This window comes from Eleutherodactylus coqui, chromosome 8 (assembly GCF_035609145.1).
Source record: "Eleutherodactylus coqui strain aEleCoq1 chromosome 8, aEleCoq1.hap1, whole genome shotgun sequence".
In the NCBI taxonomy this organism is placed as follows: Eukaryota; Metazoa; Chordata; class Amphibia; order Anura; family Eleutherodactylidae; genus Eleutherodactylus; species Eleutherodactylus coqui.
The window spans coordinates 19,458,714-19,475,521 of NC_089844.1; the positions used below are offsets into that span (position 1 = coordinate 19,458,714).

At 44.3% G+C, this 16,808-nt stretch overlaps 1 protein-coding gene across 1 annotated transcript in view; it reads right to left on the reverse strand.

Annotated features, from left to right (window-relative positions):
* The window catches only part of SLC35F5 (solute carrier family 35 member F5), a 47,826-nt gene that overhangs the window by 13,807 nt on the left and 17,211 nt on the right, over positions 1–16,808 (reverse strand). The window contains exons 11-13 of the mRNA XM_066575246.1: positions 16,159–16,263; positions 5,133–5,292; positions 3,376–3,466 (exon numbers count right to left, since the gene is read on the reverse strand). Coding sequence (XP_066431343.1) covers positions 3,376–3,466; positions 5,133–5,292; positions 16,159–16,263 — 356 coding nt within the window. The remainder of the gene's footprint in view (positions 1–3,375; positions 3,467–5,132; positions 5,293–16,158; positions 16,264–16,808) is intronic.

The following is a 16,808-nucleotide window of genomic DNA, read 5'->3' on the forward strand; positions in this document are numbered from 1 at the left end:
GTATATAGATTACATGTGGGGGAATCAGGATATTAGGTCAGATGTATGGAGGGGACAAGTTGTATATAGATTACATGTGGGGGGTATCAGGATATTAGGTCAGAGATGTATGACGGAAACATGCTGCATATAGATTACACGTGTGTGTGTGGGGGGAGGGGGGTATCAGGATATTAGGTCCGAGATGTATGGAGGGGACAGGTTGTATATAGCTTACTTGTGGGAGGGTATCAGCATATTAGGTCAGAGATGTATGGGGGGGGGGGGGGGACAGGTTGTATATAGATTACATGTGGGGGGGGGGGTATCAGGATATTAGGTTAGAGATGTATGGAGGGACAGGTTGTATATAGATTACATGTGGAGGGTATCAGGATATTAGGTCAGAAATGTATGGAGGGACAGGTTGTATATAGATTACATGTGGGGGGTATCAGGATATTAGGTCAGATATGTATGACGGGGACATGCTGTATATAGATTACATGTGGGGGGGTATTAGGATATTAGGTCCGAGATGTATGGAGAGGCCAGGTTGTATATAGCTTACATGTGGGAGGGTATCAGGATATTAGGTCAGAGATGTATGGAGGGGACAGGTTGTATATAGATTACATGTGGGAGGATATCAGGATATTAGGTCAGAGATGTATGGGGGGGGGGGACAGGTTGTATATAGATTACATGTGGGGGGTATCAGGATATTAGGTCGAGAGATGTATGGAGGGACAGGTTGTATATAGATTACTTGTGGGGGGTATCTGGATATTAGTTCAGAGATGTATGACGGGGACATGTTGTATATAGATTACATGTGGGGAGGTATCAGGATATTAGGTCAGAGATGTATGGGGGGGGGGACAGGTTGTGTATAGATTACATGTGGGGGGTATCAGGATATTAGGTCAGAGATATATGGGGGAGGACAGGTTGTATATAGATTACATGTGGGGGGTATCAGCATATTAGGTCAGAGATGTATGGAAGGGACAGGTTGTATATAGATTACATGTGGGGGGGTATCAGGATATTAGGTCAGAGATATATGGGGGAGGACAGGTTGTATATAGATTACATGTGGGGGGTATCAGCATATTAGGTCAGATATGTATGACGGGGACATGCTGTATATAGATTACATGTGGGGGGGTATCAGGATATTAGGTCCGAGATGTATGGAGAGGACAGGTTGTATATAGCTTACATGTGGGAGGGTATCAGGATATTAGTTCAGAGATGTATGACGGGGACATGTTGTATATAGATTACATGTGGGGAGGTATCAAGATATTAGGTCAGAGATGTATGGGGGGGGGGGGGACAGGTTGTATATAGATTACATGTGGGGGGTATCAGGATATTAGGTCAGAGATGTATGGGGGAGACAAGTTGTATACAGATTACATGTGGGGAAATCAGGATATTAGGTCAGAGATATATGGGGGAGGACAGGTTGTATACAGATTACATTTGGGGGGTATCAGCATATTAGGTCAGAGATGTATGGAGGACAGGTTGTATATAGATTACATGTGGGGGTATCAGGATATTAGGTCAGAAATGTATGGGGGGGACAGGTTGTATACAGATTACATGTGGGGGGTATCAGGATAATAGGTCAGAGATGTATGGGGGGGACAGGTTGTATATAGATTACATGTGGGGGGTATCAGGATATTAGGTCAGAGATGTATGGAGGACTGGTTGTATATAGATTACATGTGGGGGTATCAGCATATTAGGTCAGAAATGTATGGGGGGACAGGTTGTATACAGATTACATGTGGGAGGATATCAGGATATTAGGTGAGAGATGTATGGGGGGGACAGGTTGTATATAGATTACATGTGGAGGGTATCAGGATATTAGGTCAGAAATGTATGGGGGGGGGGACAGGTGGTATATATATTACATGTGGGAGGGTATCAGGATATTAGGTCAGAGATGTATGGGGGGGGGGACAGGTTGTATATAGATTACATGTGGGGGGTATCAGGATATTAGGTCAGAGATGTATGGGGGAGACAAGTTGTATACAGATTACATGTGGGGAAATCAGGATATTAGGTCAGAGATATATGGGGGAGGACAGGTTGTATACAGATTACATTTGGGGGGTATCAGCATATTAGGTCAGAGATGTATGGAGGACAGGTTGTATATAGATTACATGTGGGGGTATCAGGATATTAGGTCAGAAATGTATGGGGGGGACAGGTTGTATACAGATTACATGTGGGGGGTATCAGGATAATAGGTCAGAGATGTATGACGGGGACATGTTGTATATAGATTACATGTGGGGGGGTATCAGGATATTAGGTCAGAGATGTATGACGGGGACATGTTGTATATAGATTACATGTGGGGGTATCAGGATATTAGGTCAGAGATGTATGGAGGGACAGATTGTATATAGATTACATGTGGGGGTATCAGGATATTAGGTCAGAGATGTATGACGGGGACATGTTGTATATAGATTACATGTGGGGGGTATCAGGATATCAGGTCAGAGATGTATGACGGGGACATGTTTTATTTAGATTACATGTGGGGGTATCAGGAAATTAGGTCAGAGATCTATGGGGACACAGGTTGTATATAGATTACATGTGGGGGTATCAGGATATTAGGTCAGAAATGTATGGGGGGACAGGTTGTATACAGATTACATGTGGGGGTATCAGGATATTAGGTCAGAGATGTATGGGGGGGGGGACAGGTGGTATATATATTACATGTGGGAGGGTATCAGGATATTAGGTCAGACGTATGGAGGGACATGTTGTATATAGATTACAAGTGGAGGATATCAGGATATTAGGTCAGAGATGTATGGGGGGACAGATTGTATATAGATTACATGTGGGGGGTATCAGGATATTAGGTCAGAGATGTATGGGGGGACAGGTTGTGTATAGATTAGATGTGGGGGTATCAGGATATTAGGTCAGAGATGTATGGAGGTGACATGTTGTATATAGATTACATGTGGGGGGATTCAGGAAATTAGGTCAGAGATCTATGGGGACACAGGTTGTATATAGATTACGTATAGAGATATTTCGTGTTTTAACCCTATGGATACGGATATGATGAAGCTAATTGTTCGGTATCTGTACGTCGGAGATGGATATGATGAAGCTGCTGACAAGGGATCTATGTTGCTTTACTCCTCCGAGCCTCCAGCTAAACACTCCTTTCACTCTAAAATTTGCCGATCTGTTGGCATGTTGAGTATAACTCATCAGGAAAAGAAGAATATAAAGCATATGGAGTGAGCGCTGGAGGCACTAAATACACATAGCACAGCAACCAGACATGGAGAGAACTGCACACTCAGGGGAAACGGTGCAAATAACGGCCATTACCTTCTGCATGCAGATGTCCGCAATGATGGAGAGCGGGATGGTAAGACTGAGGGCAAGGGTGCCAACCAGAGAGGAGGTCAGGAAGCAGCCCCTGAAACACAGCAAAAGCACAAATGTAACCCGGAGGGACAAACAGCTGCTCCGTCCAGACGTATCAGGAAGAGAGCAGAAGACAGGAATGTAGCGCCATCTAGTGGTAGAGTCCAGCAAAGCAGCTAGACAGCAGCTAGACCTGTTTGAGTAACATGAAGGATGAGGAGACACGGACTACAGGGAAGGAGAGAAGCGGCCCTTCCAGATGGAACAATTCATCGCTGGAAGGAGTGATGTCAGAGCGATGTCAGAGCGATGTCAGAGCGATGTCAGAGCGATGTCAGAGCGATGTCAGAGCGATGTCAGAGCGATGTCAGAGCGATGTCAGAGTTCGCTCGTGCGGCCTGTTCATACGGTCGCTGAATTGTTAAGTCGTTCACATTCTGTGCCAGTAAATGAGAACGAATGAACGTTCGGCATTTTAACCAGACAATTAGCGAGCGAGCCAACGATGATCTTCCTGCTTGCATGAAATGAATGATGAGCGAAAATTTTTTCAGCCGATCGTTGGCCGTCTTTACAGCGAAAACTCAGTCAAACCAGCAGGGATATTTTTTTTAACGATTATCATTCCGTCTAAAAGCACCTTAAGGAACTCAGCCAGCATACTGTGTTGGGGGGCACATTGGGTCATCACACAGCACAGGAGAATCCATCATCAACAAAAGTGGGAATTATCATACTGCACAGGAGCAATCATCATTATATGGGGTAATCATCCCACCGCACAGGAGCAATCATCTTTAAAAGGGGGAATTATCATACTGCACAGGAGCAATCATCATTATATGGGGTAATCATCACACTGCACAGGGGCAATTATCACTACATGATGGTGGAAATCATCACTCTGCACAGGAGCAATCATCATTATATGGGGTAATCATCACACTGCACAGGGGCAATCATCACTACATGATGGTGGAAATCATCACTCTGCACAGGAGTAATCATCACTACATGATGGTGGAAATCATCACTCTGCACAGGAGCAATCATCATTATATGGGGTAATCATCACACTGCACAGGGGCAATCATCACTACATGACAGGTGGAAATCATCACTCTGCACAGGAGTAATCATCACTACATGATGGTGGAAATCATCACTCTGCACAGGAGTAATCATCACTACATGATGGTGGAAATCATCACTCTGCACAGGAGCAATCATCATTATATGGGGTAATCATCACACTGCACAGGAGCAATCATCACTATATGACAGGTGGAAATCATCACACTGCACAGGAGCAATCATTTTATGGGGTAATCATCACACTGCACAGGGGCAATCATCATTATATGAGGGAATCATCACACCGCACAGGAGCAATCATCACTACATGACAGGTGGAAATCATCACACTACATGGGGCAATCATCACTACATGATGGGAGAATCATCAAACTGCACAGGAACAATCATAATTATATGGGGAAATCATCACACTGCACAGGAGCAATCATCATTATATGGGGAAATCATCACACTGCACAGGAGCAATCATCATTATATGGAGGGAATCATCGCATGGCACAGGAGTAATCAACCCTACATGACATGGAGGAAATCATTATATGTGGTGGGGATGGGTGGCTTTATCGCCATCTTTAAGCCCTGATGTGCCCGTCTCATAGATGAATGCATCAGATACTCACCACAGCCAGAGGAATTCGGATAGCACGGTGCCCACGAGGCCGTTGATCACCAGGTACATCCACACCAATTTATTGGGAAATTCAAAAGCTTCAAACTCTGTGTAGTGCAGCAGGAAGAACCCCGGCCAGAGGAGGAGGAGGTTAAAGAGGCCGACGAAGCCTGAAAGACAAGGCATCACCATCACACCAATCCCCCTGAGGCGTCAGGACCCCCAGTCACAAGGCGCAGTCACATGATCCGATGCCGGTATATGTCATAGAGAACCACTTATCAGGATAGAACCATATCATCTTCTAATAGAATATAACTATAATCTACACATATGTACATACATTATATATATATTCTGCTAGATTCACTGGTAAACAAAAAACATTGTTTCAGAGCCGTTAGAGACTAATATTGGGGACTGTCGATTCCAAATCTGATCTCAAATTTGCTCACTTTTTGCTTTTACGATATACCCCGTTTTCATGGATTTTACCAGGAATATTACCTTTCTGTTACTCCGGCTTGCAGGTTGTTACTCCGTGGCTCCATTTCCAGGATGTGTACTTCTAGCTATTCTCAAGGATATGCAGAGATATTTTTGGGTGACCTCCGGCATCTCCAAATAACATATCAGGCAGATAAAGATATGCGAACGCTGTGGTGGCCGGGGAGCGCTTTATTGTGGAGCGGCACGGATCGCATGTTAGAATATGCCAGCATCGAGACTGATCTGGAGAGGATTAGATATCCTGTACCTGGTGGGTCATTGTGTGGTGTGAAAATGGTGAACTTACTGCTGGGCCAACAGGCAGGTTACACAGACGACACCTAATTCTTGTGCTATTAGGAGAGCAGGGCTACAGCCGACCACGGGGTGAAAAAGGAACGGCCACCAAGAATCAGTTTGATGCCCGGTGACAAAAACATCATTAATGATTCTCTGGTTGATAGGAAAAAAAACTGTCTTTCCCCCGCTGCATATAAAACTTAGTTTGATGAGGCAATCTGCCCTTGATCACATTGGAGACGGCTTCCACCATGTATGTGTAACCTTTCTGAGTGATGAAAAGAAAAAGGCAGGAATATTTGACGGACCTCCGATAAGAAGTCACCTCAGGGACGCCCACTCCCCTCGGGGACGCCCACTCCCCTCGGGGACGCCCACTCCCCTCGGGGACGCCCACTCTCCTCGGGGACGCCCACTCTCCTCGGGGACGCCCACTCTCCTCGGGGATGCCCACTTTGCTTTCTCTAATGTGGTGCAGAAGTTCCTTGGGGACAGGGAAGCTGACAACTACCAAGAGATTGTGGAGAAGCTGGTCTTGAGTTTTCAATCACTTGGATGTAAAAGAAGTATCAAGGTGCACTACTTACTTGGGCGGTCTGCCAGAGAATCTGGGTGATGTTAGCGAAGAGCAAGGTGAACGCTTCCATAAAGATATTAAAGCAATGGAAGAACGCTACCAAGGCCGATGGGACTCCAATATAATGAGATGTTCCAAATACAACACATCACAGAATGTCAAAGAAGAGGAAGTTCCTGCAGCCGTAGCACGTCCAAAACTTATAAACTTTTTGGATCTCCATTTTTACTTCTCCACTAGGAGCAGAAAATTACAGTTTCTAGCAAAAATGCAAACCTGATGTGACGGACAAAATCTGATGATATTTGGATTCAGAACCACAAAATCAGCCAAAATCCATTGGAAAACCTTGTGCCAGAAACACTGCGCTGATCGGTGTATCATCTAATCTATCTATATATATATAAAGACGAAAGCCCTCACTGACTGACTGGCCAAAAGTTCTCCAACTTCACGATGTCATAGAAACATGAAATTTGGCGCAAGCATAGATTATCTCCAAAATAGGAAAAGAAATCGGGTCCCAACTCGATTATTCAATTCTAGCGCAAAAGAATTTGCGTCAAAATTTTACGTACATAATCTAAATCTCTCACTTCCCAATCTCATAGAAACGTGAAATTTGGCACAGGCATTGATTATGTCATAAAAAGGAAAAGCTAATGGGTCCCAACTCGATTATTCAATTATATGCGCAAAAGAATTAGCGTCCAAATTTTACGTGCGGAATGTAATTTTCTCGCTTCCCAATGTCATAGAAACGGGAAATTTGGCACGAGCATTGGTTATGTCATAAGTAGGAAAAGCTAATGGGTCCCAACTCGATTATTCAATTCTAGCGCAAAAGAATTTGCGTCAAAATTTTACGTACATAATCTAAATCTCTCACTTCCCAATCTCATAGAAACGTGAAATTTGGCACAGGCATTGATTATGTCATAAAAAGGAAAAGCTAATGGGTCCCAACTCGATTATTCAATTATATGCGCAAAAGAATTAGCGTCCAAATTTTACGTGCGGAATGTAATTTTCTCGCTTCCCAATGTCATAGAAACGGGAAATTTGGCACGAGCATTGGTTATGTCATAAGTAGGAAAAGCTAATGGGTCCCAACTCGATTATTTAATTCTATGCGCAAAAGAATTAGCGTCCAAATTTTACGTACGGAATCTAATTTTCTCACTTTCTGGTGTCATAGAAACATGAAATTTGGCACAAGCATTGATTATGTCATAAATAGGAAAAGTTAATAGGTCCCAATTCCATTATTCAATTCTAGCGCAAAAGAATTGGCGTCGAAAGTTTGCGTGCGGAATGTAATTTTTTCACTTTCCGGTGTCATAGAAACAGGAAATTTGGCACGAGCATTGATTATGTCATAAATAGGAAAAGCTAATGGGTCCCAACTCCATTATTCAATTCTATGCGCAAAAGAATTAGCGTCCAAATTTTACGTATGGAATCTAATTCTCTCACTTCCCGGTGTCATAGAAACGTGAAATTTGGCACGAGCATTGATTATGTCATAAGTAGGAAACGTTCGTAGGTCCCAACTCGATTATTCAATTCTATGCACAAAAGAATTAGCGTCGAAATTTTACGTACGGAATGTAATTTCTTCACTTTCCGGTGTCATAGAAACGTGAAATTTGGCACGGGCATTGATTAGGTCATAAATAGGAAAAGTTAATAGGTCCCAACTCGATTATTCAATTCTAGCGCAAAAGAATTGGCGTCGAAAGTTTACGTGCGGAATGTAATTTTTTCACTTTCCGGTGTCATGGAAACTCGAAATTTGGCAGGAGCATTGATTATGTCATAAATAGGAAAAGCTAATGGGTCCCAACTCGATTATTCAATTCTATGCGCAAAAGAATTAGTGTCCAAATTTTATGGACGTAATCAAATTCTCTCACTTCCTGATGTCATTTTATATAAAGGAAACGTCGCATGGTTACCTCCCCGTGGTGTTTCCTGGGTAACGCAGAGAACTATGCAAAATGGTGAACATATGTTTTTCCTCGGTATCTCTAAAGTAACCACGACTTCATAAGATTTTCCGTGTGAACACCAGATAAACACCAGTACCAAATTAACACGGGCGAAGCCGGGTATATCAGCTAGTCTATATATATATAAAGACGAAAGCCCTCACTGACTCACTCACTGACTGACTGACTGACTGACTGACTGACTGACTCGCCAAAAGTTCTCCAACTTCCCGATGTCGTAAAAAGATGAATTTTGGCACAAGCATAGATTATCTCCAAAATAGGAAAAACTAATGGGTCCTAACTCGATTATTCAATTCTAGCGCAAAAGAATTGGTGTCAAAATTTAACGTACATAATCTAAATCTCTCACTTCCCGGTGTCATAGAAACTCGAAATTTGGCAGGAGCATTGATTATGTCATAAATAGGAAAAGCTAATGGGTCCCAACTCGATTATTCAATTCTATGCGCAAAAGAATTGGCGTCCAAATTTTACGTACGGAATCTAATTTTCTCACTTTCCGGTGTCAGACACGTGAAATTTGGCACGAGCATTGATTATGTCATAAATAGGAAAAGCTAATGGGTCTCAATTCGATTATTCAATACTAGCACAAAAGAATTGGCGTCGAAATTTTACGCGCGGAATGTAATTTTTTCACTTTCCGGTGTCATAGAAACGGGAAATTTGGCACGAGCATTGATTATGCCATAAATAGGAAAAGCTAATGGGTCCCAACTCCATTATTTAATTCTAATCGCCAAAGAATTAGCGTCCAAATTTTACGTGTGGAATGTAATTTTCTCACTTTCCGATGTCATAGAAACAGGAAATTTGGCACGAGCATTGATTATGTCATAAATAGTAAAAGCTAATGGGTCCCAACTCCATTATTCAATTCTAGCGCAAAAGAATTGGCCTCGAAATTTTACGTACATAATCTAAATCTCTCACTTCCCAATGTGATAGAAACATGAAATTTGGCACGAGCATTGATTGTGTCATAAATATGAAAAGTTATTGGGTCCCAACTCGATTATTCAATTCTATGCGCGAAAGAATTAGCGTCTAAATTTTACGTGCGGAATGTAATTTTCTCACTTTCCGGTGTCATAGAAACGGGAAATTTGGCAGGAGCATTGATTATGTCATAAATAGGAAAAGCTAATGGGTCCCAACTCGATTATTCAATTCTATGCGCAAAAGAATTGGCGTCCAAATTTTACATACGGAATCTAATTCTCTCACTTCCTGATGTCATTTTATATAAAGGAAACGTTGCATGGTTACCTCCTCGTGGTGTTTCCTGGGTAACGCTGAGAACTATGCAAAATGGTGAACATATGTTTTTTCCTCGGTATCTCTAAAGTAACCACGACTTCATAAGATTTTCTGTGTGAACACCAGATAAACACCAGTACCAAATTAACTCGGACGAAGCCGGGTATATCAGCTAGTATATCTATATGCACTATATACATAAATAGATATGATATATATACAGTGTATCTTTATCTGTTTAGTCGGGCCATCTCTCTGACACTTTACGGATCGGCCCTTTCCGCGGTTCTGTTTTGTACGGCTTCTTTCAGTTCCATCATTTGCACGTTGGTCTCGGCTTTGATAGTACGAATCCGGCACGTTCTTTGGAGGCCGCAGTCTTCTTTTGCCGCTGACCGCTCCAAGCAGTATCCATGTTTCTAATGAATTAGCTCGCATTATGTGGCCGAACGATGAGAGTTTCTGTTCTGTAATTTCGCCCTCCATTGAAGACTTCGGTTTGGCGCGGTCTAGGACTGCTTTGTTCCCGATTTTGGTGGGAAAAGGAATTCTTAGGCATCGATCTTCCTCCAGTCAATTTTCATCAGTGTCCACTTTCGCAGCTGATGATTGCATTGGCTATCCGGCATTTGGTTGCAATGCTTATGTCTAGGTTTGTCCAGATCTCATCCATACTTTACATTGCACCGCACATTTCCACGATTCATTGTTTTATTCTGGGACCCGCTGAGCCCGATTTTTGATCCAAAGAAGATGAAGTCATGAATTGCATACAGTAAGAACGGTCAAAAATAGAAATGTTAATAGTTTTATTTTATCAATTTACAAAATTAAAAGTAACTAAAAAAAAATGTAAATCACATCAGTATTGGGTGTGATCGCCCTTCGCCTTCAAAACATCATCACTTCCAGGAACACTTGCATAAAGTCAGGGATTATGTAGGATTATAGTCTGGTTAATCATACACCCAACAGGTGATAATGACCATCAGTTTTATATGTTGGTTGAAACACAGTTATTAACTGAAAAGGAAACAGCTGTGTAGGAGGCTTAAGACTGGGTGAGGAACAGCCAAACTCTGCTACAAAAGGTGAGGTTGTGGAAGACAGTTTCACATCAGGTCATACACCATGGTAAGACTGAGCACCACAAGACACAAGGTAGTTGTGCTGCATCAGCAAGGTCTCTTCCAGGCAAAGATTTCACAGCAGACTGGGGTTTCAGGATATGGCTTTCAAACACTTTTGAGGAAGCAGAAACAAGCAGGCAATGTTGAGGACCATAGACGCAGTGGTTGGCCAAGAAAATTTAGTGCAGTAGATGAAAAACATAGAATCATAAATTTGGAAGGGACCTCCAGGGTCATCAGGTCCAACCCCCTGCTCAATGCAGGATCACCAAATCATCCCAGACAGATGTCTGTCCAAACGCATCATGCTTTGAAATTAGAAGATGTCCAGCTGTGCCATCAGCTCAGAACTGGGAGAAACCAGTAGGACCCTGGTACACCCATCTACTGTTTGGAGAAGTCTGGCCTTAAGTGGTCTTCATGGAAGAAGTGCAACCAAAAGCCATACCTTCTATGTAGAAACAAGTCCAAAACAACTGTACTATGCACGAAGACATAGGAATTGGGGTGCAGAAAAATGGAAGCAGGTGCTCTGGACTAAGGAGTCAAAATGTGAAATATTTGGCTGTAGCAGAAGGCAGTTTGCTGCAGAGCGGTACAATAATGAGTGTCTGCAGGCAGCAGTGATGCATGGCGGAGAGCGGTACAATAATGAGTGTCTGCAGGCAGCAGTGATGCATGGTGGAGTGGTACAATAATGAGTGTCTGCAGGCAGCAGTGATGCATGGTGGAGAGTGGTACAATAATGAGTGTCTGCAGGCAGCAGTGATGCATGGCGGAGAGCGGTACAATAATGAATGTCTGCAGGCAGCAGTGAAGCATGGTGGAGAGCGGTACAATAATGAGTGTCTGCAGGCAGCAGTGATGCATGGTGGAGAGCAGTACAATAATGAGTGTCTGCAGGCAGCAGTGAAGCATGGTGGAGAGCGGTACAATAATGGGTGTCTCCAAGCAGCAGTGAAGCATGGTTGAGAGCGGTACAATAATGAGTGTCTGCAGGCAGCAGTGAAGCATGGTGGAGAGCAGTACAATAATGAGTGTCTGCAAGCAGCAGTGAAGCATGGTGGAGAGCAGTACAATAATGAGTGTCTGCAGGCAGCAGTGAAGCATGGTGGAGAGAGGTACAATAATAAGTGTCCGCAGGCAACTTTTAAGCATGATGGAAGCTCCTTGCAAGTTTGGGGCTGCATTTCAGTAAACGGAGTTGGGGATTTGGTCACGAAAAATGGTGTCCTCAATGCTCAGTAATACAGGCAGATACCTCATCCATCGTGTTGTACCATCAGGGAGGCATTGCATTGGCTCCAGATTTATTCTGCAGTAGGACAACAACGCCCAACATCCAGCCGATGTCATTAAGAACTATCTTCAGCGTAGAGAAGAACAAGGAGTCCTGGAAATGATAATTTGGCCCCACAGAGCCTGGATATCATCATCATCATCATCATCCAGTCTGTCTGGAATTACATGGAGACAGAAGGATTGGAGCGAGCCGACATCCACAGAAAATCTGTACTTAATTCTCCAAGATGTCTGGAACAACTTCCCTGCAGAGTTCCTTCAAAAACTGTGTGCAAGTGTACCTAGAAGAACGGATGCTGTTTTGAAGGCGAAGGACGGTCACACCAAATACTGATGAGATTTACATTTGCATTTTGTTAATTGACAAAAAAATAAACAATTAACACCTTTATTTTTCAAAGTATCCTTACTTTGCATTTTTTCCACAGCTGCCCAAAATGTTTGCACAGAACTGTATGCGTCATACAAGACCACTTATGATATACTCATACATTCACTAGATGATGTCATAAGCGATCTTAAGCTTCATTCACATCTGCGCTGAGGGTTTCAATTTCCTGCTTTATTATGGGAGCAGAAAAACAGAATCCAGTGGCGGACCGCATCCATCTCAGGGCAGCAGCGCGCAGCGGTACTTGGTCCTGTGTAATAGAACTCAACCACAGAGGCTGCGTATATGTAACCTCTGACACGAATAGGCCCTATGCAAGCTCCTATGGGATACCTATAGGTCTACTAGAATATATATGGGTTACATGACATATACCACTTATGATATAACACTTCAGTAGACATACAAGACAGACCCCTTATGATATACTTCTAGATCTACTAGAATACGGGACATAAACCTATATGTATTAGAATATTCTATAGGCCGGGCTCACAGGACCAGATTGGATATTGCATGCAGGAGATCCGCAGCGGATTCCAGCTGTCAGCCCAGCCGGTGACCCTGCGTACAGCACTAACATGTTCTGCGGATAATCGCGAAGGCTTGCAAGCGGTCATGTACAATAACAGGATTTTACTTACTGTAAAATCACTTTCTCGTCACGTTAATGGAGGAGTACAGCAAGACGTTGGGTATAGCTACTGCCACTAGGAGGCGACACTAAGCAGAAAAGTGTTAACTCCTCCCACTACCTATATTCCCCCTGCAGGCTAGCCCAGTTTGTATGCCAGCAGTAGGAGCAGCCAAGTAGGACATGAGAACAATAGTTAATAAATAACAATACTTTAGAACGGTAACTCCGTGTACCACCATGTGCGACCGCACTGAGAACACTCCATCCAAGAGGAGTACATGTTACAGTCCTAATAAACAGACTAGGCGGGTGCTGTCCCCCCCAATGATCGTTACGAGAAAGTGATTTTACGGTAAGTTACACCAAAAATCCTGTTTTCTTGTCTGTATCATTGGGGGACAGAGCAAGACCTTGGGACGTTGCAGAGCAGTACCCAAGGGGGTGGGAAAGTATAAGAAGCCGCATGTGTAAAGGAGCGTAAACAGCTCTTCAACTGCAACTGGCGTGCTCGGAGACGGAGCATTAAGGGGCCACAGTAACGGTGCCATCCACCCATCAGATGAAAGCTACCGCCAAGGAAACTCCATGGGCACCCGCTGTCCGAGTCATATGTGCCGTAACATGGGCTGAGCATATGATGTCCCTGGTGCGGCAACCACATACTGCCGCGAAGCGGAGCCAGTGCGAGGAGCCCACCTCGGAAACCCAAGGACAAGACTTGTGTTGTTGGGAGTACCGGCAGAGAACTAGGGCGACTGAAGAATGCCACTTGAGAGAGGTAATCTTGCGAAGTCTGATTGAGCCTACTTGTGACCGGCGCCTCCCGTGGGACCAGCTGAAGTCTTTATGGACACGGACATCACATGCAGTGAGGAAACATGCAACAGGTCGATAACGACCTTCTACTGATGGCAAAGGAAATTCTGCCCGATACAGCCTCCTGCTTTGGAGGGAGACGAGTAGCCAAGGCAAGTTGGACGTGACGTCAGCACCAGCGGCATGAAACTTCAAAGAGCTGGGGACCTTCTAGCTGGCGACCTAGTTGAACGGCAGGGTCCGCTAAAATCCAGACTGTAAAACACCCAGCTAGGTAGGCTGTCTTTAATGACTGCACCGCTGTTGAAGGGTTAGTAGGAAGTATCCCAGCCGAATGCATGGGATACTAGCAGAGAGAACGGGAGACGGAGACACATGGCTCAAAAATACTATTAGTATTAGCCCTCTGAGACTGTGACAGTGGCCACAGCCTCCACCTTCTGCATGAAACATATGGCTTTTGAATCTAGCCCTGTAATTGGCATCTGAGTTGTCAACTAGGGTCGGCTCCTTACCTAGACTAACCAGGCACCATAAAATTTGGCATTACTACAAGATAACACAAGTACGTGAATTTCGCTGGTTCCTTTGTGGAAACATCCGGAGTCGGGAGGCGAGTGCTAAGAATTGAAAGCAGTATCAGTGTATACACACAATGGCAGGCACAGTGACACAGGAGGGGGCACCTGTTACAGGGGCAGGGCAGTAAGGGGGGAGATACTCACCTACTCTACTGGGTGTCCTGATGCTGGGAGATACTCCCTCAGATCCAGCAGTGAACCCCATCTGCTTGTCGACCGATGAAGAGGGGGAATGCTCCGGGATGGGGAACCCTATAGCTGGCAGGTAGTGATCTATTGCACAAGGGCATGATCGTGCCACCTTCTCTTCTTGGAGGAGGACAGACATTTGCCGTCTACCCTCCTCGTGTGGAACAGGGAGAGTCCTGCCTACCCTGTGTGCCCACATCCCTGTAGTCCTAAAGACCTTGATTGAGGAGGTCTGCCTCCTACAGACACTGATCTAAAACTGAGCTAGTTTGGTGCTTGCAGGAGGCGTTAGCATTAGTAGTATAGCTAGTAGGAGGAGTTAGCACTTTTCTGCTTAGTGTCGCCTCTTAATAGCAGAAGCTATACAAAGGTCTTTTGGTATCCCCCAATGATACGGACGAGAAACAGGTTTGTTTGTATTTCTCGGGCCGTGACATGGGCACCTACATCCCATACGCAATGTTAATTGCGTATGGGCTGCAAGTCGGACACCTCCATGGAAATCAATGGAGGCCGTCCACACATCCCTCAGCAGATTAGAGCATGCTGTGATTTTTCTTCTGCTTGCAGAAAATGCAATTCGTATCTGCAAATGTGAAGAAGAAATCGAAAATACGTACATGCCTTTCAATTCCCGTATTTTGACGCAGATCGTCCATGTGGATGGCTATCACAGAATCTGCAATTCAAATCCGGTAGTGTGAGACCAGCCATACTTACAATATTCTGGAAGATGTATAAGTGTTTGTCATTTTAAACCACGTATGACATTATATAATATTCCTGCAGTGTATAATATATGTCATGCATACGATATAACACTCTAGTAGTTGTACAAGTATGCCCTGTAAATCCACTTATGATATATATCTAACAGATATGTAAGTAAACTATACATCTTTCATGCTGACAACAGCGGTATACAGCCGGACCCTGCAGTCGTACTCCCTTCTCTATATCCCCTACTTATACCAAATGTTCAGCAGCACCAAGTAGGTGACACATGGAAGACTATAAGAAACTGCAGGGCACACACAACTTATTTACTGTCCCTTAGCGTGGGGGACACGTCGTCTGCATGGAAGGAGGTTTAGAAAGGCGAGAACCCATTAACTAACGCACTTTTTAATGGTGCAGGAAGCCTCGTTCAGCTTCGCCCCCAGTTTTGCTCTTCGACATTCGTGGTTGGGATGTTGGCAGCACCAACATCAGTCACACCAGTCAGAATACCCGTGGGTGCGGCGCCGTTCAGAGGAGAAAAGATGTCAGGGTTTCCTTTCATTTATAGGCAGCAGATCAGAGAAGGTGTCAATTGTAACCTGCTGTCATCTCAAACAGACAATACTCACCAAAAAACATGGGGATGTCGAGCTTCTCCTCCCGGTCAACCTTCCTCTTTATCATGACAATGTAGACAGCATACAGGATGGCACCGAGCAGCGACCACAAAGAACCTGAGGACAAATACAGGAGTATCAGAGGTGCAGCCACCAAGCCAGCGACAGGGACACAGCTCAGACTCCGCCCACTTGACACAATCCCATCCACTGTGCACTGTATGATCTTTGTTACAAAGACAATGTCACAGTGTAGATCAGAGCAAGGGACCTACATCATTCTAAGTAATTGGACACCTCATAACCCTTCCCAATGTAGTGTTGGCCCTCATCCGACATTAAGATTTCACTGCATAGCTTCGATGTCGGACAAAGGCCAACATATGTTTCTAACAGTATGCATAACAGCCTCCGAAATACGTATGAGAATGGCCTCCCCACATGAGTGCTGTCCTGCATACCGTTACCAACATATGCAGAGCGGCCTCCCCACATCGGAGCGCTGTCCTGCATACTGGATAGCCCAGATTGAGGGATCTACTGGGCAGTGTCACAGCAGAGCTCAGATTGAGGGATCTACTGGGCAGTGCCACAGGAGAGCCCAGATTGAGGGATCTACTGGGCAGTGCCACAGGAGAGCCCAGATTGAGGGATCTACTGGG